The 26,174-nt window shown below is 37.5% G+C and overlaps 1 protein-coding gene across 2 annotated transcripts; it reads right to left on the bottom strand.

Annotated features, from left to right (window-relative positions):
- On the bottom strand, nucleotides 1-4,558 carry LOC137739432 (pectin acetylesterase 8). Of its 2 annotated transcripts, XM_068478997.2 has the most exons (13): nucleotides 4,208-4,558; nucleotides 3,349-3,470; nucleotides 3,133-3,215; nucleotides 2,727-2,856; nucleotides 2,455-2,534; nucleotides 2,228-2,314; nucleotides 2,023-2,147; nucleotides 1,860-1,920; nucleotides 1,723-1,776; nucleotides 1,566-1,643; nucleotides 868-973; nucleotides 537-682; nucleotides 1-453 (listed from the first exon to the last, which is right to left on the bottom strand). In XM_068478997.2, the coding sequence occupies exons 2-13, from the start codon at nucleotides 3,467-3,469 to the stop codon at nucleotides 328-330; spliced, it is 1,197 nt and encodes a 398-aa protein (XP_068335098.2). In that variant the 5' UTR covers nucleotide 3,470; nucleotides 4,208-4,558; the 3' UTR covers nucleotides 1-327. The 2 variants fall into 2 exon arrangements, with proteins under 2 accessions (XP_068335098.2, XP_088555860.1); XM_088699734.1 differs by lacking the exon at nucleotides 1,566-1,643 and having other exon boundaries at nucleotides 4,208-4,538.
- Between the last annotated feature and the right edge of the window lie 21,616 nt (nucleotides 4,559-26,174).

Below are 26,174 nucleotides of genomic sequence, written 5' to 3' on the forward strand. Positions count from 1 at the left end.
TTAAATGAATAAAGACTCATTTGGAAGTGCATTTAAAATTACTGAAAGTGCTTTTAGGGAAAATGTTTTTGAGTTCCAAAGCACTTGAAGTGCTTTCTGCAAGTGCAAGTAACAATTATGTACATCTTCCAAGAAGCATTTTAATGCTTCTTTAAGATTTAAGTATTTTTACTTAGAATTTGTTTGAAACACATTTTCACTAAAAGCACTTTCACCTATTTTAAAACACTTCTAAATAAACTCTAAATTTTACTGAGAACCATAAGTACATAGATAGAACACCAATGTTCGTAGCTCATAAAAACTATATTTTCAACATAAAATAAATTAATCTTGCTGATCGTTTGAATCAAATTCACGGTTTTTGCAAGTGGGATTGCAAGGGTAAGGGCAATCAATATTTTTAAACGGAGTGCGGTCGTAATACCAGTCTCCAACTGCCTTTGCAATTGTCTGCATAACACAATAACACGTTTCAGTTTTTCATGTTAAAACCGAATGAACCCAAGATTGAACGAAGATCACGGTACTCTTACCGTCTTACTCAACATGGGAGAATCAGTTGCCAGCCATGTCTCCTGTGTTCCGATTTGGCAATGAGCGTAGCAGGAGTCGATGAACAGTCCGTTAGATGAAGAACTGCTCGCACCAGCAACTGCGTTTAAGAACTGTAACCTATATTCTGAAAATATATTCCAAGACGAAAAGACAAGTCAATTTTCCAGCAGACGTTTTTGTTTTTGCAATGTTGCAACATGCCAAAACCTTTTCTTGGTAAGATCCAACAAAGCTTCTATATATTGGAACTCGTGGACAGTGGTACGAAGTGAACAGGCTGCTGGTATGAAGTGGAGGGTTTTGAAATACCTTGCATGGTTTGAAGTTGACTGGGTGAGCAGTTCTTTATACTAAGCTTGCAATTTTTCCAGGCACCTTTAGGATCAGCAACACCCGGTGCCAAAATGTTCTTTATCTGAGAGGATACAACAATGAATCAGAAAAACATGCACCCTAACATACTCTCCGAATGTGGAAAAACGAGTAAACAACGTCTATATACATTTGAAGATCGAGAACTAGTAATTGTTGCTTGTTAGCATATTTCAGGTGACCTCTAATTATCATTCTATTCATAAATTGTAGAATAATAGGATAAAATGCGCACAAATTGAAAAAAAGATAATCTCGTTGTTCCTCTCGTCAAGTTCAACAAAGAAAGCATTATAAAATCTATCCTTGCAAAGTTACAGTAAAACATAAGTGACTGTAAATTGTAAGTGTCAAGGATAAAAAATGAACCAAGAGACTCAATATGAAAGGCTACGGAGTAGGTTTTCGTAAGAAATTAGATAAAACAAAGTATACAAGGAAGGCATATAATTCATACAAAAAAGAAAAAAAGTTATTACAATTACAAACCAAGCTGTTACTCGATTATATATTCAGGGTCACATATACAGGATTATACGCCATTGAACTTCAGGAAAACTATGTTCAATAACACAGAACAGTAGACTAAACTCGAAAGTACAGGATGCATTCAAGAATTAAGAGAATCAGCTAACCTGCCACGAATCATAAGCTGCATTGACAAAAAATATTGGTGTCCGGGTTTGGGGTACCACATTTTGTGGGAAGAAGCACTTCAATATTGTAGAACGAAATATCAGAAGTAATAAGGATAGGGCGAATAGCAAATCATACAAGAATATAAACACATACCAGCCCTGGACTCATTCTTGAAGTGCAGGATGCAGGTAGGTTCTTCGCCGAACCCTGCACAAAACATATAAATTATCAGTATTAGGAGCTAACGCTTATCACATGCACAGAACGGAGGCCTGAGAGAGATGCAATACATGTAGCGCAACCACTTCACTGTAAAAGGTTTGAATGTGTTGTGATCCAGACACAGTCTTCCTGTTAGTCATTATAGGGCTTCAGAAACTAGAAAAGTTTATAAATATAATATTAGGTCAAGCTTTCATGACTAAAGATAAGAAGTGCGTGCGTAGCCCTTACGCATTAATGAAGTAACCAGCATCTGCTAGACATTTTACTTTAGTACCCACAGGTAGGAGAGAATGAAAGTTATCACAATGAAGAATCGAGGCCAAGCCGCCAGCCGAACAACCAGATAGAAGAGCCTGTCATCACAAGTGGTGGTGTTGAGCTATCGGCAGTGAGGAAAAGATGAAAAAAAATACATTTGTAGAATGGTCCATACAGTTTGAGCGTTTTTCATTCCTTTTGCCAATAAATCATCAATGATGGCACGGAAAACCCTTGCTCCTCTGAAGTGAAGATTTGTTGCCTGATCAAATTAGTTTTGATTAGATACATGTCATGTGATGGGAAAGCGGAGGGTTGAGGAGGTACAATAGACACCAGGTTTTGACTTTTGTATCAATTAATGTAAAACATGGGTTGCTCATTGAACCTTAAAAAACTTACTGGGTCTACCGCTTCAACATCACCAGTGAATGACGAGCCATCACAGTACCTAACTTTGATTCTATTCCAATTGTAGAAGTCTGGCATTGAAAAGAAAATTGATTTTTAGTGTTAGCCAAAAAAACAAAAAAGAAGAGAAAAATGAGAGCTGTGTTCATCAACTACGGAGTCATTCTTAAGATATATATTATTGTTTCGACAGAGTTTCACAGCAAGGCAAAACATTAATTGAGATACAAAAGCTATTAATGAGGTACAAAACCTAACCGAACCTGGATTAGTCTGCTGCTTGTTACCAAGAACCCCGGAAAAAGACATTGTCTTTTCCATTTTGGTTGATGAACCGCGGTGATTATTCTTGCGATCAAGGCAAGTTGCAACGCTGTTACACCATCCTCCACCCTAAGAACGAATATCAATGCAAAATTTTAAAATAACTAAGCTTACTAAGCCTAATGAATCGTCCACCTAGTTGCATGGACAAGAGAAAAAGGTTTAAGGTACAAGACCTCTGAATTCTGGATCTATATTTGACTAAAGTTACAACAGAGCTCAGATACAATAAATAGTTTTCAGTTCGTATTGAAAAGTTGGAGATAAATGGGTTTTAAGTTTAACATTCCCACCCTTATCATTCATCTTTAAAATCCATTTTAGCATGATAGGAAAAACACAAACCTCGACGTGAACCAACCAATTGTTGATTCCGGCACCAAATCCCTTGTCAAAGTGGTAAGCGGGTGCGCTCCCATCCAAACACACTGCATAGAGTGCCAAATTTAGAAACACCACTAAGATAAAACTGAAAAGAAACAGACATTGGAACAATGAAACTTTAGGTAACAGACTCAATTCTAATCAGTTGGCTGTGCGGTGTGCAACAGTATTTCTCACCAGCTCCTTTAGCGACTGCATTTTCAACGAGAGTGATTCCCACAGGGTGGCTTTCTGCTTTCAGCAATATCAGTAAACATACTAGAAGAGTTAACCATTGGCCTAATCTTTTACAGGCCATTCTGCACATACAAATTTTCAGCAATTAATATCATATGTTGTCAAGATCCTACGAATTTATTCTTTACTGAAAAATCTCTGTCTAAATCTAGTAAAGAATATGTCTCTGTAGAGTCTGTATATTTGTTATAAATTTATCAAAGGTATCCTCCATCAGGGACGGTCCCGAATACATTTAGTTGAAAACGAATCCTCCAAATCGTTTTGGGCCAACAAAATCTTACCCTTGATCTTTGTACTGTCAAAGGATCCAGTTCCATCTGACCAAGACCATGAATCTTTATCCACTCAATGCATAGAAATCAAATTTTAACAAATATATAGAAAGAGAAAAAAAGTACAAATCCAAAATATAGAAAGAAAGCAAAAATTTACGCATTACTTAATCGTCAATTCCAAATCATATATTACATAATATTACTAACAAAATATATGAAACTGTATATAACTTTAAGCCATTAAGCTCAATCAGCTTGATGGGGTTTTATGAAAAAAGAGAATTCAAACATTGATTAAGCTCATATAAATACATGTCTTATTGTAATCCAGTTAGAACCACCAAGTTGCATTATACAAATGAACACAAACGAATCAAAGTTTTGATTTCTTAAGAAAACCAAGTGATAAGAGGAAACTAAAACAGAACAGATTTATCTGCCTATAAAATAATAAATACAAAATACCAAAAATAAAAAAAGAAAAGCAAAAAAAAACAATAGCATTTCTCCGTAGTCTGTACCTGGTAATAGAGAATAATCTGAATGAGATGGTGGAAGAAAGAATGTGAGAGAAACCCAGTTGAATGTTTGAGCTTATTCTTCCAATTATATATATACTGTGTGTGTTTGTATATCTTGTGTCAGAGTTAAATGAGATGTGAAGAGGAAGTTAAGTGCTTCCCAGTGAAGAGAGATTTTGAGAGTATTTGTAGCAATTCTGGTGAAGAAGATAAAAGCTACATTATTGGTCTGCTGAGCTGCAAAGCAGAGAGGAGAAAGAGGAAAGAAGCAGCCAATGACTAGGACAAATCTTGTCGGTGTACGCGTGATTCATTTATTGTGAAACCACCTACATGAAACAGGTTCTTCGTGGTCCTTATTGTGGCATCCAGTTTTAATAAAACAAGGGGTGTGTGTTTCGTCGTCCTTATTGTGGCATCCAGTTTTAATAAAACAAGGGGTGTGTTATCCACACACCCCATTTTATTTCTCACACACCCTTGATAATTTATGTCCGTTGATTTTCTTCAATTCATCCGATCCGACGGCCGAAAATTAAAAAGCTGTGTGAGAATTAAAATGGGGTGTGTGGATATCATATCCCTATACGTACAAGTTTCTAAGCATATCACACATTTATTAGTTCTGAGACAATGAATAAGTTATATATAAGTTGCTTCCAAAGGAGCTCACGGATCAGAAAATTTGGACGGTCCAATTTAAATTTTGCAATTCCCATTTCGGCCCACTTCATATGGATTTAGGAATTTAGACCATTCAATCTAAATTGTGCAATCCAAATTATCGGTCAATGGGCGTTTCTAAGGTGTGGACAAAGTGTGCGGACAATCCGTGCATACAAGGATCTAATGGCTAAAACTGGATGAGCTCAGGAGTAAAACTGGGTCGTTGTTACCTAGTGCATTTAGAAAATTTTAATTTTTTTTATAAAGTTGGCGTGTTTTTGTATGAGGGAGGGAAACAGGGAGCAAGCAGGAAAAAAGGGTTGGCTATTGCGCGCGTTGAAGAGAGAAAGAGAGGGGAAGAGAGGCAGAGAGAGGAAGCTGGAGTTTGGAACGGATTTGAGGTGGATCGAAGTTGAGTTGCGGCTACGACCCAGTAATCCCATAGCTTTTTTGTTTTTGTTCAGTTGATGTGTTTTTGACGGCAAGGAAAGGGTAAATTAGGGTTGTCTCTGCCAGGAAAGAGGGACAGAAGGGTAGAGAGAGAAGTGTTGAAGGGTGTATGTATGCACTTGATTTTAGCGGATTGAAGCTGTTGGATTGGAGTTGACACAGTTGGTTCATCCACAACCCCAGAAGAAACCCAGATTGTGAAGGTGAGTGTTTGAATAATTGCAGAATCTATGTTATAATGCATTTCCATTCCAGTGTGGTTTATTTATTTTATTTTATTTTTTATAAATCTGGGATTTGAAGCCATAATGGTGGGTGGTTATCAGTGGATTTAGTTGAAATTGTGAAAGTGGATTTTAGATATATAGGTGTAAAAGTTGTGCTGACTTGTGATAAGTTGTGTTGTACTTGTGTAACTTTGTTGCAGGTCAACATTGAAGTATAATTCGATGGGGCGTGAGGTACAAGTAGAAGAAATTATTGTCGAAAAAGAGGATGTAGATGCAAGGGATGAATTAGATGCAAGGATGATGAATTAGATGCAGGGAGGGTTGAATTTGTGGTACCAAGAATAGATGAAGAGTTGAAACCCAAATTGAGAATAAAGTTTGATTCGTTAGATGAAGGGTATATAGCTTTTACAACAATTATGCACTTACAGCGGGGTTTGGGGTTTGGGATTTGGGAGCATAGTAGTCAAAAGTCCATTAATGGTGATGTTAGTTAAGGAAAGAATTTGTTTGTTGCAAACAAGGGAAGAAGAGGGAGGATGGTAATCCCAAACATAATAAGAAAAGAAAAAGGAGAGATGCTAGAACTTAGTGTAAGGCGAAACTTTTATTGAATAGGGGCAGTGGTTGTGAAAAGTTTGTTGTAACAGTTTTTAATGAAGGACACAACCACCCTATGTCAAGTGCGTCACACTTATTTAGATCACACAGTTGAGTTTTGGAGTCAAAGAAAGCAATGATTGGACAACGCGCAGAGGCCAAGATTTCCATAAGTAAACAAGTGGTTTTATTGGAGGTGCTAAGTGGAGGAATTGGAAATATTGGTCGCACCCCTAAGGATATGTATGACGTAGAACAACAATTGTGAGCTTATCTAATTGAGCATGATGCCGAAATGTTGAAAGAGCATTTTTAGGATGGGAAAGAAAAAAAACAATTCACTCTATTTCAAGATGGAGATTGACGAAGGCGAAACACTTGGGAATTTCTTTTGGGCAGATGCTAAGTAACAACGTGTTTACAACCTTTTTGGTGATGTGATTGTGTTTGACACCATTTTCAACACCAATGTCTATGTGATGATGTTTGCTCCTTTGTTAGGAGTTAATAACCACGGTCATACCACGGTATTCGGTTGTGCACTCTTGAAAAATGAAAAAACCGAGAGCTTTGAGTGGTTGTTTGAAAAAATGCTTAAGGCTATGTCGGGTGAGCCGCTGAAAGTCATAATTACGGATCAAGATAGAGACCTAGCAAAGGCTATTGACAGAAAAGTACCAACCACCTGTCACTGGTACTGCATATGGCATATTAGTAACAATTTCATTAACAAGGGTTGGGTTGAGGGCGCTTTCAAGGATTTACCGGATTGCATATGGGATATTGAAAGCAAAGAAGACTTTGAGGGCGCTTTCAAGGATTTACCGGATTGCATACCGGATTGCATATGGTAGAAGAACATGAGTTGGTTGATAAAATGTGGCTTTAGGACATTTATGACTTGCGTGCACAATAGGTTCTTGCATTTTTTAAGCACGAATTTTCGGTCAGATTGTCGAGCAGTGAGCGTGTCAGAGGTTGTCATTGTTTTTTTTTTTTTTCGTTTTCAAGCCATATGTGCACATGAAGCACTATTTGATTGAATTCATCATCTGGTTTAATCTAGCCCTTGGATGGAAACATCAGAAAAAGGTGGTTGGTATTATAATGATGAAAATTGTGCCCATCTATTCCAACTTCACACGCTAATAAAAGATCAAATGGCCAAATTGTACACACAGTTTACATTCGAAAAGTTTCATGTGGAGGAATTGAAGAGTTTGACTTGTTTTTTGAGAGAGTAGTTTCGGTAAGGGAATGAGGCAGCGTATGACGTACTTAAGAGGGCTGCGAGGGTAGCAAAGATGAAGAGGTTGGTGTTTGATACGACCTCAGGTTACGCTAAATGAAGTTGCAAAGAGATGGAGTTTTGGGGACCTTCTTGTCAACACATATTGGCGTATTTGAGAATGAAATAAATAGAGTTTTTGTCGGAACGTTACATGCTGAAAATGTGGTTTAAAACTGCCAAATGCAACATTGCTTTGGACACGGAAGGGAAAGAAATGGGCAAAGACGTTGACAATTATACTGTGTCCAAAAGAGCTCAACCTTCAAAAAAAGCTTCAGACTTGATTGACAAGGAGGTGATGTCAGAGGAAGGTGCCGCTCTTCTGTCCCAGACTTTGAAAGTGTTGGATACGAAAATGAACTGTTAAGGTGGTGGTAACTGTGGTCGAAAAAGAAAACAGATTGGACAGGGAGGCAAGAGTTCCCAAACTGAGGTGCTTAAAGATCTCATTCAAGTTAAAAGAAAATGGGTGTTGAAGACAAGTACAAAAGAGAAGTGAAGTCAAAATCGGAGACGCAGGGGTGGGAAGACGAATTGTCCACGGCCAGACATAAGGTACGCAGCGTAATAAAATGAAATATCACTTATGGTTTGGTTGACAATATATTTGTGGTTGTAATATTTGAAATAACCTTGGATTGCTTTGTAATTGTCCAGTTTCTGCCAAAGTGAGCCCAAAGAACACAGACAGGTTACACCGAGCCCCATTCCTAGTGATGTTACCAGCTAAAATGAAGCTACTAACCTTCAGCCTAATTCAATGCCAACCCAAAGCAGCAACACTGAACTTACAAGCAGTAATTTAAGAGTGCTTGATGATTTTTACGAATATATAATGAATGACCATTACAGAGGGTGTGAAACTTAAATCGTGGCTATTCATTTTGTATACAAGATGTGTTAACTTTGCAGGGGAATGCATTATTATTTACCTTGGCTACAATTGGTTTTTCAAAGTTTGTGTTGGTCAAATCAGCGATGGAATGTGTGATTAACTGTGGGTGATATGTTAGGAAATCCTATGAATATTTGTTAATGCATAGGAAAGTCTATGAAACTTATACTTGCAAGACTTACTTGAGCTTGAAATTACGATATAGTTATAAAAGTCCCTAGAAAGTGTACATAATTAGGATGGGAGCAAATATATAGGAAGGAAGATATGAGGCTAAGCATCCGTGGGTGTGTTGTGAGTCATCTTCACGTACTTGTGTTCGGTGTACTCACCACCATCTCTGATGATGTCTTCCATTTGCGAGGCCATAATGCAATCTTAATCATATCCAGACTGAAGCTAATGAAGATAGGAACGAAATTTCTCAAACCCATCATAAAAAGCGGAGTCACACTCTTCTTGGAGCTGCTTCGTTTGCCATGAATACATTGACCTATGACGTACATCTTCCGTATTTTTTTGAACTAGTTCTTCATACTTACGCTTTCAGCTATGTATTAGGTGTTTTACTTTGTTGATTTGCACCACACCTCATTTAGTTGTCGCTGTAATGTAACCAATGTGGACTCCTTCTCGAGGCACTTTTGATGCCACTCATTGATTGAGCATGAGTTGGCAGAAAATTTTCCCTTTGATTTTGCAATTTGATCGGTTGGATCATCGGAATCACTGTCACTCTCCGCAAGAGCCATGACATGTGTGCCTAAACCATGGCTACTAAATTGTTCTTGCATGCATATTATAGATGGTCAATTTAGATATCATTTAATAGCAGAACAAGCCATAAATGAATGGAAATGGATTGTCTATTTACAACTAGATTGTTAGCAATAATCTTTCCAATTCCTTACCCTTTTTTGTGTAACTACATTAGGAATGTATTGTGGACAAACCAAATGTTGTCCAATGACTTGTACTTGGTTTCCATTTGTAGATGATCAATTTAGAAGTCATTAAATATGTGACCAACAAAGGTTAGATGGAATTGACTTATTCATGACTATCTATTGTAGGTATATAACGGCTTGTGAACAATGGTGTTTAGGCTGTCAGGAACTGAGTTTACAACTTCTTGTTCATAAAAAATCGTTCCAAATCCTAAACCTTTTATTGTAACGACATTAAGAATGTGTTGTGGTGGCAACAAAATGTTGAGTTCATATACTGTCACATTTAATACGCCAAAAAAATTGATGGTTTTGTATATATGTGTTTTTGAACACTTATGAAGACCAGTGTCGGCCCTTAGACAGTTGCATTACTTTGGTCCTTCCAATAGTAGAAAATAAATTTTCAAACACAGAAGTGAGACAAAAACTCAGTCCTACACAAAAACATGTGACTACTCCCACATCCAATGTTGAAGAAAGAGTACAAATATTTGTGTTCCAAAAAACATGTAGTTATCCCACTCCCACATCTAATTTTGAAGACATTCTACAAACATTTGTGTTCCAAGAAATATGTACTCATCCCACTCCCACATCTAAATATAAGGACTTTGTACAAGCATTTCTGTTCCAAAAAACATATACTCATCCCAGCCCCACGAACTTAAATAGGTGAAGCATTACCATAACCAAGGACCTCGTGTACGATTACTTGAAGAATTTCTTGATCATTGGGCATCACAAGTTGGGCATTAAACTTCATAAAATTAACCCCTTTGCGCACAACATGCTTCTTCCTCATTTTAACTTCCTCCTTTGTGTAGGTGTACTGCATTGAATTGTCCATTGGATAATTTCCATTCAAGTGCTTCATGTGGTGGATGCCAGATTGCAACCTCGTTGTCTCCGTCTCTAAGTCTCGGTTTCGCTTTCAATAGTATTCACCTCCCCATGAATACATTTGATTTCCCCTTCCTAGTCAAGGTGTATACTATTCCAAAGCAAAATACACTGTGTTGAGATATGTCTACCTGAAAATCATGGTTCTAAAAAACGCTAAGCGCTAGTCGGGCAGCGAGTTGGGGCCTAAGTGGACGCCGAGGCGGACTAGGCAAATTTCTATTTTTTGAATAACATATAAATAAGTGCATGTTTACACAAAAAATTCATACATGTTGATAAAAATAAAATACAAAACATACAACAATAAATATTTATTATACTATATAAGTACTGTATAAAGCTTAAGAGTTTTTTTCAAGATCATAACTTTCAAGTTATTATTGAGCCATATTTTCTTTTTTTTTTTTACCACCAAAAAAAAAAAAAAGAACTAATGAAAAGGGCTTAAAAACTTTGAGTTTTAACGACAAGGACAAAAGAAAAGGTAAAGTGAATAATATCAGGATTGACTTTTTAGTGTAAAAATGTGGTTTTTTCGTTAAAGTGAATAGTACCGGGAACTTTTCGTTAAAGTTCCCTTAAAAAAATTGAAGATGGGCCGGCTAAAAATCTTCAAAAAATTGTCACAAACTTTTAATTAAAAACACTTTACTAACCCTGTAAAGTTAGTCGCACCCACCTAGTTTTCTTTTCAAGTTCAATCTCATTTGCTATTTCTCTATTCTGTCTCATTCTCTACACAAACTAGCAACTTTCCTCTCCCTTTCCATCCATGTCCCTCCCCTCCATCCCTATGTAGCAAATCGTTACGTCTCTTCGTCCTTTTATCTCTCTTTCTTTTTCTCCCCCTCTCTCTTTCACTTATATTTCATCAGGAAATTTGAGGTCGTGACTCGGTGCCACCAGAGGTGGAAGGCAATTGAAGAATGGCGGCTACGAGAGAAGGCTAGAAAAAAAAAAGGACCGCCTAGCACCGCCGCCTTGACACTGTCTAGGCAGCTTAGGAGCGACCAGACGAGTGCCTAACCCCTCCCTGCTTTTGTCCATTGATTGGCACCTAATCGGAACAACACATCACCAATTAGTGCCTAGGTGGTTGCTTAGGCCAATTTTTAGAACATTGCTAAAAACACATGCTTGTAAAGATGCGTAGCCACACATGGCTTCGGATGGCCGCTTCTTGCTACAGTTTGATTATTTGGTAGTGGGTTTATTCACGGTGATTGGATGCTGAGATTTGGAGTTTGGTGTTGGCCAAACACAATTGCTATTGGAATTACTAAAGATGATGGGATTTGTTTTTGGGAGGTGGGGTATTAATTGGAGGAAGAGTTATGGATGTACGTTATTTAAGAGGATTTGGGATGAAGTTTTGGGTGTCGTTAGTGTAGTGATTTTGAATGGACGTGAATTGGTTGGTGTTACCATAATTTAGTGCAATTAATGAAATTGCAAAACTATGAGGACTTAAGAGAGAGGTTTGGGCTTGGTTGAAATAAGTGGAATGCAATTTGGGCCCGGGGGGGGGGGGGGGTGAGGAGGGTTTGGGTGATAAAGATAGGATTAAAATCCCTTTTAGCGGGAGTGCAAATACTAAGAGATTGAAAGGGCAAGGGTCCCCCTCAGTTTTGATTTGCTGCACGGATGTACCGCCTAAAATGATGCAGGTGCTCATGCGTTATCTTTTCTCCAACCAGTGGAAGCACTTTATTGCACACATCTGCAGGACTTTCCAAATCAACAGTCCCTACAGGTTCTTGGAAACCCACTTCCTCCATACCTCCCATAACCTCCTTCCCTATTGATCATTCGGCTTCCCCTTTTTGCCTTATTCACCCCATTTTGACCACCCCTTGATTCTTCTTTGGTTTCTTGTACACCATTTAATACACCACCACAACTTTCTCAAAGTACTAAATAGGGACAAATTCTGACGAATTGAAACTAAACTAATACAAACAAGAACTAAAAGGGTATTTGGATGAATTTTAAACTTAACTTGACTTAAAACACTAATATAAATAGACTTAAACAGATTCTAACTAAGTTCAAACACGAAATATTAAAGGGGGATTGATTTTGACAAATCTAATTAAACTAAACAAATTACATAAAGTAAACAGGTTAGACACGAAATTGGTTGTTTTAAGGGTGAAAAGCTAGCTAGAGTGTCATTCTCCACAAATGACACATATGCAACACAATCGATTTCCAGTTATTATTCCTTTAAACCATGAATGACAATGCCCCAAATTAATAGTGAGAAGCACAAATTAACTTTCAGATTTCCCTAAATTCATTGAATTGGATGGATAACGCATCGGCAACTAAATCATTCGTCAATAGTTCCCTACATGAACAACATAATAGAGATACATATCAAAGATCATTAAGTTCTATGGAAATCATAAGCATTGACAAGGCATTCGTAACTATGAAACTATGAACCGCATGATGGTCTTGCCTAGAATTTACTTAACACAATCATGACTATTGACTTTTACTACTTGTAAATATAAGTTCATAAAGATTATGTGAAATTCCCTTATATTTTAGCATCAAATTCATGCATGAAAACTAAGTATGCATCCTTAATCAACACACAAGAACAAGTTCTCAATAAATCAATTAAGTAAATTGCATTCACAATATAAGAAACAATAACTGGAGGAAATCAATTCATATAAAACATATGTCCATGGCTTTGAATTCGCCTCTAACTAAAAAGAATTTAGTTCCTCATGTTCATCATAATTGAAAACCAAATTAAAATAAACATCAAACTAAAACTAAGGATAGAAAGAACCCAGAAACGCTCCAACAGTACAAAGTAGGCAATGACACTCCCTTGGATGGTGGTAGGTACGGCTCCAATCCTTCTTCTTCCTTCTTTCCTTGATGCAGCACTTAAGGAATTTCTGTGTATGTGGTGTGAATTATGGTGTGAATATATGGGGTGTGGTCCCTTGAATTGTGTGGCAAAGACATGTATTTATAAGCTAGGGTTTTGCACAATTTTTGAAGGGAAAAGGATTGCACAATCCTCAGGGGAAAAGGTTAGGGTTTGGCAGAAACCAAAGGGAGAAAGGATTAAGAACCTGCGGCAGGGTTTGGGCCTTCTAGAAAGGGGTGGTGCGGCACCAATCTAGGGACAGATAGGACCTTCTAGAAATGGTATTTTGGCAGGTTTCTAGAAGGAAAGGGATGAAAGGGTGCGACATCTTTGTAAGAGAAGGATAGGGCTTCTAAAACCTGATATTTAGGTGAATTAATTTTAAATTAAGTCCTCTTTGCAGCTGGAATTAAGGTGGAATAAGATTAGGTTAGGATAAGATAAGATAAGATAAGGTTGGATAAGGTTTGGATAAGATAAGGTTGGATAAGGTTCCATGTTTTTTGCTCTTTCCTTATCTTTTTTGTCTTGAATTTGTTTCTCCAGATTTGTAGCTTGTTCCTAACGTCTTTTGACTTCAAATTCGTCCATCCACCTGATGTGATAAATAATAGCACTCAAATTAAACCCTCTTTTTGACAATTGTAGTATAGATATAAGTAGGGATCGTTCTAGGCCGGGGATTAGGAGGGATTGCTAATCTAATGAAAACTGACTCAAAGATACAAAAATATGCTTAAAAACACTTAAACAAACTTAAAGACTCTTAACTAAACTTATATGATTCAAAACAAACTTAAAAGACTCAAAACAACACAAAACAATAAAAAAGACTCAAACTAGACTCTAGGACTCAATTTGGACGAAAATAGAATTGGTTTTGACTCAAAATACTTAAAAACACTCTTTAGGACAGATTTGAAACAAGTAAGTAAAGGGGATTGGGTTTTTGACGAATTTAAGAGAAAAACAAGTAATTAAAATACTTGAGTAAACTTTGGACGAATTTGAGAAAAACAATGGATGATTAGATAGCTAGAGGATACTTTTCCACACATAATACATCCAAACACAAATTGATTTCCAGTTGCTTTTCCGATAAATCATGAACCTCAACACCCCAGATTAACCGTGACATTACTAATTGGTTGACATCATATGACAACCCAAAGCATTCTTCAAAAATTCCCTACATGACATCATAATAGAGATACAATCAAAGATCATTACGTTCAATGAAAATCATAAGTATTGACAAAGCACTTGTAACTATGACATCATGATACTCATGCTAGGAATTCACTTAACATGATTGTGAAAACAACCTTAACTACTTGTGAATATAAGTTGTGACGATTATGTGAAACTCCCTTATATTCTAGCACCAAATTCAAGTATGCAAATTAAGTAGGCCTCCCTAATCAACATACAAGAATAAGTTATCCATCAAACGGTTAAGTAAATTGCATTCACAATTTATGAAATCACAACTGGACTTAATCAATTCATATCATAAATATAATCATGGTTTCAAAGCCTCCCCTAGCTAAAACGAGTTTAGCCTCTCATGTTCACAACAAAACAAAGGAAAATTGAATTAAACATTGAAAACAAAAGATAGATTACACCTAAAAACGTCCAACACTCCAACTTGAATGCACAAACGTCCAAGGCTTCTTCTTCTCTTCTTCTTCCTTGCAAAGCTGCGGCACACGAGTTCTTGGGTGATTTTGGATGGATTTCTGGGTTGTGAATGGATTTAGGTTGGTAGGGTGGTGCGGCAAAGGTTGGGAGAAAAGATGAAGGATGGCAGATTGTGTGGGTGAGTGATTCATCTCAATAAGGGTGCGGCTTTGGTATTTATTTGAGAGAAACAATCCTAAGGTTTATTACATAGTTTAGGAAAGGATTGGACCCCCAAATCCATAAGGAAAAGGAGATATGAAATCAGAAATCAAAGGGAAAAGGGATGGAAACTTGCGGCATTCAATTGTATGAAAGGGAATGCAATTTAATGCTGAAATTAGGCAAGGATTTGGGATAGAAAAGGTATGTAAGGTGCGGCTGAGAATGGGGTGAAAAGGAATGTGATTTTATGACATAGAATAGGAAATAAGAACTTCCCTTGCACGGCAAGGAAGGGAAACTCTATGGAATGCACGGCAAGGGTAATTAGGTTGCAAGGAAGGCTTGGTTTGTGTCCTAAAATGCATAGGAGTCTTCAATGTTGCTGAAACATAATGTCTTTTAGGATTAGGAAAGGTTAAACCAAAATAGGAAACCTTGGCTTAACTTTCCTACTTCAAGTAGGAAACCTTCTTTGACTAGGATTCCTCCTTTGATTAGGAATCTTCTTGTGATTAGGAATCCTCTTGTGATTAGGAATCCTCTTGTGATTAGGAATTCTCACACCTTTAGGTCTTCAATTTCGTCCATTCCTTTTGCTCCAAAATGCTCCAAAATGCACCTTTTTGCTTTCTTAGCCATATGAACCTAAAAACACACGAAAATAGCTTAAACTACTAAAATAACTATGAACTAACAACATAAATGTACGAAAACAAGCTAACTAAGTCGCCTAAATAATGCTCCTATCACCACCTTGCTCCATATGTAAGCTATCCATTCCAGCCCAAAATTGCTCTAAAATGCACCTTCTTGCCTCTTTTGCCATTTAAACCTGCAAACACACGAAAATAGCTTAAATCACTATAATAAATAGAAACTAACTATGTAAATGCAAGAAAACAAGCTAACTAAGTTGCATAAATATGCTCCTATCATTCCTTTCCTTTTCATAACAGCAGCAAAAAGAGGTTGTCTTGTAGTTGTTCGAACGATATCGCGCCCCATGAATAAGTGTTGAACCTATCCATGTCTTTTACAAGGTTCAAGTACTCTAGTTTCACACCCATATTGCTCTTCGACCCCATCAACACACCCTTGGTGAAGTAAACCAACCCCATCTTCAACGCATCATCCTTATCTTCGCATTCTTTAAACACCCTTTCAAGCTCGGCACATGTCAGTGAAACCTTTTTGGTAGCTTTCTTAGGGGCGGTCTTCACTTTAACTTTTCCCTACACACCCTTATCTTTACCCTTACCCTTGTTACTCTCTCTCCCACAAAACCAAGCATCTGAGGAAAATACTTAGTCAACAACCTAATATTGGAAGGCTCAGCCTCTAAATCATAGGGTTCATCACAACAAAGCCCCATAATGAAGCAAAAGTCCTTCTTTGTGAACCCGATGACCTCACAACCTATTAAATATGAGAGTCCCTCTAAGTCCTTCGCCCCTTGATTTGCCACTCTACGGATCGACAATTCATGTGCCAGCTAAAGACTAATTTATCAACATTTTCCAAGTGTCCAAAGCATGCGGCCTTAAAATCAGCAAGTTGTGCATCATTAAACTTATGACGCATAACTTCTAGGATATGACTAGCGAAACCCTTCCCCTATAAGCTTCTTTCTCTTTTGTTGCGAGTTCAACCCCCTGATTTACCATCTCATGTACACATAACAATATATGCATTCATCACAACCAAATTGAACAACATATACCCTGATAACAGCCAAATACAACAATGTTTATCATTGACACAACCTGTCAATAAGTTCTCATAACTGTCCATCTACTATGAAAATAATTTGATGAGTTAAGAAATACCAAATTAATTCATAAAATTAACAAAAGTTCATCAACATAAATCGTTCTCAACTCAACAATCTAAATTCAACAAAACAAACTGAAGCACATATATCTTGTACACAACCTGTCAACCACAATTCATTAACCTACATCTCACAAAAATTTCCAAATACTTCCACATCAACTAATTACATCAACCCACTTGCATAATTAACCATAAACACTAACAAAAGTACACACTTTTACATACATAACAAAATTATTTTCTAGGGTTTCAAATTTTGAAACTCACCAAATTTCAAATTAAGTTTCCAAAATCAAGTTTGATGTTGACTTTCACGGAAGCAACGACTATGAACCCACTCCAATCAAGGAACCACCAAATTTTTTCCGTGTAAGCAACTGCTTATCCACAAAACCAAAGATGCCAAAATGTCGAAGTACACTGAGGTCGGAGAGAACAACCACAACAAGACTCCGACTGGGTTTCAAACGACAACGAACTTTTTGAAAGTTACCGGAGTTTTGACCAAGCATGATGTCAGGGTGAGAAGGAGATTTTTGGGAGGAGAAGAAAATTTTCTAGTTTCATTTGTTGCTGTCGTAGGGAGGGAGGGGGAGGAGAGTTTAATTCCCTATTTTTTGAATTCCCATGGGTATCATTTTCATTAACTCATGGGTCTTTTTTAACTTGGTTTCACACTAAACCATTTCTAATGCTTTGATTTTTAGCTGTTCAAATTTAATATTACGGTTCACATCCCGTCCACATACACCATCTACAAACCTATGTTTGCACCTTAGAAATCTGAACCGCTCCGTTTTAAAAAACAAAGGAGTCAGCCTGCATTTAGGTTGCCTCCTGTACAGGATAAAGTCACATCAATGTTGCCCATAACAACGATTTCTTCTTCTTATTCTTTTTTTTTTTTTAAATAATAATTTGGCACTGATTTTTTATGTAAGTAACAATTTTATTTAATAGGAGTGAGATTCGAATTTGAGGAAAAAAAATCAATATATATATATATATATTACCAGGCTTAATTAACCGATCTATCCAATATATAGTGTTTCATTTAATTTATTCTTATTTTTTAAAATGTTTGATTTGTTTAAGCCTTGGTTCATTTTTGAAAAAAACGATATTATTTATACTAAAAAGAGGTGGAGGACTTAGCTTCATAATAGATTAGTAATAATGTGGTTCAAATTCGTCTTTGGTGAAAATCAAACCTAAGACCTTTCACTTACAAATAAAGAGAAATATTACTAGACAGTAAATTAAGCAACAAGTTTTGATCTATTTTAAATCTTATTTATATATGTCAGCCACTAGACATAAATTCGGCGCTGTGGTCTAAACACTTTTTTTTATTGTTTTTGGCATGATTGGAAATTGTACCAACTTCTAAGGCACGTGCTATTATCATCCTGCCAGTGACATGATCTTTATTTTGAAGAAAGGACGGCATATATTTCATTGAAGCCATGAAAAGGCTAATTAGTACAAGGTACATGAACATCCTCCTCAAGAAGGTCACAAATTATAGATGGAGGAGCATCTAACCAAGTATAATCATTACCACAATGGAGAGCAAAATGAGCTAATCGATGTGCAACCGAGTTAGCCTAGCGACGGATGTGGGCAACACAAGCTTCAGAGATTGTAGACAGCAGGTGCTTTACATCTTCTATAATAGATCCCATGTGCGACATATTAGTAGAAGAGTCCTGCAATACCAAGACGATCTAAAGAGAATCACTCTCAAAGTTGATCATATTTAAGCCCCATTCAACCGCAATCTCAAGCTCAACTTTAATTGTCAGCACCTCCGCTTGGATAGGAGGGAAAACATCTTCAAAAATTCCAGAGACATCACCCAAAAGCTTCCCCTCCGAGTCCCTAAAAACCACCCCTACACCACCTACGTTGTTTTCCTTATCCCATGCCCCATCCACATTAACCTTGATCCTGTCAGAAGGAGGGCATGACTTACCAGTGACATGATCTTAAAGATTGAAGGACAATCGATTTGACTCCTCCCCAAACCCAATTATAGATCGACCTGACTCCTCCCCAAAACCCAATTATAGACCAAAATATGAGAAGCCAGATTCGGCATCCATATGAAGTTGCACAATTGTGAAAGGGGGAAATGTGAAGGAGGTTGAAAGTGATGTCATGGAGGTTGTGGTGGTGGAGTGTAGTAGTTGCGAGATCAAGTCTAGAGTTTGAATTTTTTGTAACTCATTGGTTACAGTTGCGATGTCCCACGTTCGATTTTCTCACCCCCTATACTGATTATATTGATGCAAAATGATTACATTCTACTCCTAAAAGTGCAAAATCAGATTTAATTATGTAAATTTCATGTTATTCTTTTTCAAGTTTGAACTTTGAAGGGACTGGAGAGAAATTGACAAAAGATAGTATATATCAGTCCATGTACATTAAGTGAATTTTAGTAGCTTGAATTCCTTGAGAGCTCTCTTTTCTCAAATCTTCTATATTATGGGGTGGTAAAAAAATACTGAAAATTTTGAAAGCAACCGAAACCGTATCAAAATCAAATCGAAAAAAATACCGAAACGAGAATGTTGAAAAATTCAGTACCTAAAACCGAACTGAAATCGCAATATTTGGTACAGAAATCGGTATGAAACCTTGGTTAGTTCGGTTAAATCGAGCTGAACCAACTCTCAACCTTGAATCGAAGTCCACCACTTCACTTCTCAATTTTCTCTGTTGCCCAGCCACCGCGCACCACCAACAGACGACTCCTTCGCACAATCACCACCACTGGTCGTTTCAACACGCTGTTTGTTTCTTCTTTATTCACACCTCAGCCACCACCACCACCACCACCATCCATCCCTTCCTTCTACCACCTCCACACTCTGTCGCCCAGCCATCACCCCATGGGTCCACTACTCCTTTCTGGTCCTCACGGATTCTACAAATCCTAAAATTTCAAATCAGGGTTTTAATTTGTCAAATTGGGGATTAATTTTTGATAGTTTTAATTTGGAGAAATTAGTAGGGCATGCATGGGATTAATTTGATTGCATCAGAGTTAGGGATTAATTTTCGATAGTTTTCTACCTCTCTGTGTTGTTTGTAGCTATTGTGCTGTTGCTGTTGTTTTCTTGCTGCAGCTGTGCAAAAATTTGGTTTTGCCCAATACCTAGGTGGCCCTGAAACCGAAATTATTCTTGGGATTACCAAAAGCGGGATCGCGAACGAATTGGCTCAGTTTTGGTATCAAGAATTCCCATACCCAAAAATTTCGGTCTTCGGTTCATAGTCGCCAGAAATAGAGTACAGTTCAATTTTGCGGTACGTTTGGGTACAGAATTCACTAGTAACTTAAAGTACCATTTGCTAGAGGGTTGACATTGATAACATAATATTCAATTCGATTCGTTCTAAATTCGTCAAAAAATATAAATTGATTTGTATATAAAAAAAATAGGTAGAATTACGCATTTTACAATTACATTTTATATTTATTACTTATTGCACTAATTTGTGTTTTATAGCATTAGTTATTTGTGTCAATTATTTGTGTTTTATAGTATTCGGAGAATGTGTTTTGCGGTTTTAATATGGCCCACAGGCATCGAAACAAAATCAAAAAAATGGTTAGGGATATGCATTGCAAACATACATACCCATAAGAAAATGTAATAAAAAGATGGTTTAGTATGGTTGGGTCCATCAAGTGGCCCTTTATCGCAGTGGTAGAAAGATGATGTGCCCTTACAAGACGGTGTGAGTTCAAACTCTGTTGGTGACTAATCTAACATTTAACTTACTAATGCTATCGCTCGAAGTATGGTTGGGTACATGAAATGTCATATCTTGTGCTAATTTTAATTGTCTTTTATTCCCGATCATTGAAATTTTGAAAATGCCTCTAGCAAGCTTAGTAGAAATCTTACGAGGACATTGGAGTTCTAGTCACTCTTTGTCCTTTTTCTCGTCTTTTTAGGTAGTACGTGTCCCGACGAACACATAAGCGCAAACGAGACGTAAATCGGATGTGCAACAGACGATTTGTGCACATTTCCAATTAAGGGTAAAATGGGGTAAAATGGTAATTTTAGTACTCTTGGGAATCCTTAACTTGTTTTGCGAGACAGCAGTGGGTTGTACGTATTGCAGGCTTCATACTATGAGATCGATGGCTCATTCGTTGAACTCAATAAGCAAGTCGGTAAGTACGCTCGTCTTTGTTAATATTTTATTAAGTAGGGTTCGTGCCTAATTAATTATTGATTGGGCTTGACCCAAAGACACACACACATATTTTCGAACAAATCATTCCTTAGCCTGGAAGGGCATTCTCAATAATAGGGATGTTTTGCACAAGGTATGAGAAGGGTTATGTGTGTTTATACCATAGTTCACCACTCTTGAAACTATTGAGCACCAATCAACTTCATACTTTCAAGGACTCATTGAAGAGTTCATTCCTCTCTAATCAAGAGACCATTCACAATATGGCACGTGTCAACATCAAAATAAAACTCCTAGAATTCCACATTGACCGCGAACGGGAGCCAGAGACTCTCCTTGACTATAAAAGGAGACCGTTCTCTAACAATTAATTCCTAATGTCATTATTGTACTTAAACTCGTCATTAGAACTCATTAATGATGATTATGCTTGAACCTATGTATTGTGTAAACTCCTTACTATTAACAAGAACTTCTCTACCCTCGTGGACATAGCCTAATTGAGGGTGAACCACATACAGCTTGTGTTTGCTTCCCTATCTTTATGTCTTTACATATTATTTTCACTAGGTGACCGGAGCAACTTTTCAAACAACAACATAGCGATCAGGAATGAGATCCTCCAAGAACAGTATGAGAAGCTCTTCAAGATGCTCCACAAGGCTAAACAGACTTAGTCTCATGAGTATGTCACCCCTGTGACCGCGAATCAACACATAGGTACCCACCAACGTGAAGGTTCACATGTTTTTAAAATGGGCGTTCTCAATGAGAAGTGACCTTGTCACCAAGATATTAAACAACATGAGACTTCTCTTAACCCCAGCTGTTTCAAATCGAAGCAACATGAGTGGAGGAAGACATCTCCTTGCAAAAGGAATGGAAGGATTAAAAGTTATATCATGACTGCCGAGACATCTTAAGGTAACGTTGAGAAAAACCTATCCACATAGACTCAAAGATCAATAACCCAAGAGTCATCAAAGGAATTGGTCCCTTACCACAACCTAGGCCAACTACTATCCTAAGGAAAGAATGACAAGACTTTGAGGGACAAGAAGGCATACGAGACTCGGGGGACTTCCAACAGGCACGTCCCCAAAGCCAGTACATTGAATCCAAGAAAAGGTCACATGCGCTTGACCAAATTTCTCTACTTCCAAAAAATGATGGAAACTTACGAAGGAGGTTCCAATGGTGCTTAACTCCACTCAGGGCCCCCATATCCTACAAGACCTCAAGGAAGTAAACAAGCTAAAGGTCGAGCATTATGCCGAGATACCTAACTGAAATCAGCTGAGGCCAAGCCCTTTGACAAGAAGGATCCTCAGCACCCGTCTACAAGGAGAAATGAAACAGAAGCTTGGCTTGCAATCATATATTAGGAGGGGACATCCAGTTGAGCATATCCACCTCTTTGGATCCACCATGGCATACCAAAGACACATTGATGAGGAACGATGTCTCATTTTGCCCTCCACTCTCTCTGGCGAAGCTCTCAATTGGTATTGTCGTCTTCAACCTGATACAGTGGATTCCTTCACTAAGCTAAGGAGACTCTTCCTAGCTCAACACATCTTCCAAGCTGATCGCTTACACTCCGCTAATGATTTATACACCATTCATCAGAAGTCAGACAAGTCATTGTGTGAATATGTCGATCACTTCAACCACGAGTACTCTCGTTGGGTTGAGGCTGTTGAACAAAAAATAAAACATAAAAAAAAAAAAAAAAAAAAAAAAAGAAATAAAGTCCATACAAGTTGGATCAAGCTACAAGACAAAATGAGAAATGTAATCCATCTCAAAATGTGAACCTATAGATCAATATCTCATAAATAAATAAATAAAAGAATATATATATATATATATATATATATATATATAGATTTCTTCCTACAAAAGGGAAATGACGTGCAAAACATAAACTCCTTATATTTTTGCAACAAAAGAGAACATGAACTCTATTAGATAAATAATAATGCAAGACGTGGAGACTACATACAGTTGATGGGTGAAGTTTTTTCTTTTTTTGTTTTTTTTTTCGAAAAAAAGCACGACATTCATTGAATTGAGAAAATAATAACATACAATCTCTAAGAATAGTGTGTCTAGATGGGCTTCGATAAAAATCTTGTTGGGGCTTTCAATTGGGTCGAAAAAAAAAAAAGTGTCCCGCACAACCACAATAGTTAACTATCCTCCGGAATAATAAAGTTACATAGATGAGTCCTCAAAAATTAGATCAGATAAAAAAATCCGATGGTTCCTCAAACCACATCAATTGCTGGTAGCTTCCAATACCTGTCCTTGCTAGTCTGTAAGCAATGCTATTTGCTTCGCGTCGAATTAAACTGAAGCTCTTCCGGGAAATATCACTCAGAAAGATTCTAATGTCATTTATCAGAGGGCCAAGATTAGAGGTATCGTCCCCCATATTCTTCATTGTTGCTAGTGTTAGACTCGAGTCACCCTCGAAGATTACTTGGCTTCCAGTTGCAAAATTTTCCTCCATAAATTGGACTGCAAGCCGTGCTGCCACGAGTTCTGCTTGCAAAGTCGACGCCACAACCTCGTTGCCTTAGTCATAGCCCCCAGAAATTCCCCTGAGCAGTTGCGACACACTACTCCATAACCACCACTCTTCGAACCTTCATGCCATGCTCCATCAAAGTTGCATTTGTTCCAACCTTCACTGAGCTTGTTCTATTTCTGCATTTGCTTTGCCGCTCTGTCCTTTGAGAATGATGGCAGCTGCGACAAGCAGCCAACCATTTCTCAACTTCCAAAAATATTTCCCTTGGTGATTTGTGCTTACCATTCCACAATAAATCATTTCTAGCCTTCCAAATCCCCCATAAGCTCATCAACACCAAATCAAAAAAGTGAGAGGAGACTTTTGTGCTAGTTGGGTGATCCAAGCCATTAAGCTCATGTTATACAACCATTCACTTGCAACCTCATGCTAGTAAAGCACACCATTGCCGCCATTGCGCAATCCCGAAGCACATGTTCAAATATTTCAATTTGTCCATTGCAAAATAAACACATCTCTTCAACTCCCATTCTCCTTTTTGCAAGTTTGTGGCGAGTGGGTAGTGAATCCAAACATCCTTTCCAAGCTAATATTTTTTACCTTTCCAAGCACACAGACATTCCAAAGTTTTTTCCATAGTGTTCCTTCTTCCTCGCTCATTCTAGAACCTCCAGGTGCCGCCCTATCTAGTTTCTATTCGTGTCGCGCCAAATGATAGGCGCTACAAACCGAGAATTTAACATTCCGTTCAAATTGCCGAAGTACTCGATCCGGTATATCTTGGGCACTTCTTGGAATAGACAAAATTAACTTTGCTTCCTCAGGAATGAACAAATGTTTCACCTAGTTTTTACTCCAAGCAAGGAAATTTTCCGAAAATAAATTATTGACCGTAGCCTTACAAGTCCATGGAAAAGAAGGTTGGGTGATCACCTTAAAGAAGTTTTCCATTCGAATCCAGTTGTCCTTCCATATCTTTATACTTTCGCCATTACCTACCTGCCACCTTAGACCTTTTGCGAGCACACTATGCTTCTCCAACAATATGAAAAATTAGCCGTGAGCTTCACCACTACTACAATATATGCTATCACCGGCGGAGGAAAAACCGACGAGAAATCAAATTTCTGTTGGAAATTTGGCACAAATCCGACATAAAACAATGTAATGTCGCATTGGAATAGCGACACTATTGCTAGCGTCACGAAAGGGCTTCAGTGTCGGTTTGTGGGCTTAATCCGCCACTACACAGTGTCGGTTAAAGCGACACTAAATTTAACGTTGGTTTAAAGCAACGTATACTTACACATTACGTCGGTTTAAAGCGACGTGCATCAGCAATTTAATTGTAAAATATACAACCTACTATCGCTTTTAATCGACATTGTAATAAAATAAAATAAATAAAATATCCCTTAAACCGATGTTAGATAACAATTAAATAAATAAAATATGAAATCTACTAACGGTCTTAACCGACACTATCTTTGTTAATAATAATAAAAATAGATGGACAACTGCATGCAATTTCAATTAATTCCAACTAAAATAAATTATATAATCAAAATAATAAATTTCAAGATTTAAATAAACATTAATGAAAATAAATAACAAGAACAGCAGTGCCAAAACATACAAGTACTGTACATCTAACATTCCACATAAAATACAAAAAAGTCATCCGTCGTAACAAACACTAAATCCGACATTACAAACATAACATAAAAAACAAAAGGATAGAACGATTGAAGTGTCATATTTAGCCGACAAGAAAATGAACCAAATAATCTACCCAACCGAATCTGCACCTGAACGTCATCCAGATCCTTCTGCTTGAGATCCTCCTCCTTGAGATCATCCATCTGATCCAAAAATCCTCGACAAGTCCACATCAAATCCAACACCCGCAAGCTTTCCAGAAAACCCCCCAGCTGGAACTTCAGGACAAAATCCACTAGGAGCAGCCATCTCGAGTCGATATACTGGCACTTGATAAGGTGGCTGCTGCATGTATGGCATGGGTGGCTGCTGCATGTATGTCATGGGCTGCGTAGGCATCAGATACATAGGATATGGAGGTTGCTGATTATGGCCAGCATACGGATATGCAGGGGGAGGCTAACTTTGGCCCAACTGTTGAGGAGGCTGACTCTGGCCTAACTGTTGGGTTCCCTGGCTATACGGTGGTTGTGGGTGAAATCTTTGGAAAAATCATGCAAACAACTGATTTTGCTTGTTCTCTAGGTCCGAAATCCGTTTAATATTATTTCCATCCCTCATTTTCAACTCATTATTTTGAGTCATCAGTAATGCCATTGAACTCTTAGATGATCTCCTGGAGGAAATTGATGTAGAAGATGAAGAAGATGCATAGGACACCATATCAGGAGTCACACCATGACCGTATCCTCTGACTCTATTATGCTTCTCAGGACCCATTGTATCAACATAAACTTGGGTCCTAAGATCTTCATTATCCTCCTGGCCTGACTCAATCAAAGTTTGCAGATTGCTCTCCATTGTTGCCTTGCATTACAATTTTTAAAAACAAAAATTCAATCGTAAAACAGAAAAATAAGCTATAGATAATAAAAATTAATAAAATGAAATACTAACACGAAAAAATCAATTACCCCTGTACGCTCCGATGTTTC

This window comes from Pyrus communis, chromosome 9 (assembly GCF_041283825.1).
Source record: "Pyrus communis isolate YQ-2024b chromosome 9, ASM4128382v1, whole genome shotgun sequence".
NCBI lineage: Eukaryota > Viridiplantae > Streptophyta > Magnoliopsida > Rosales > Rosaceae > Pyrus > Pyrus communis.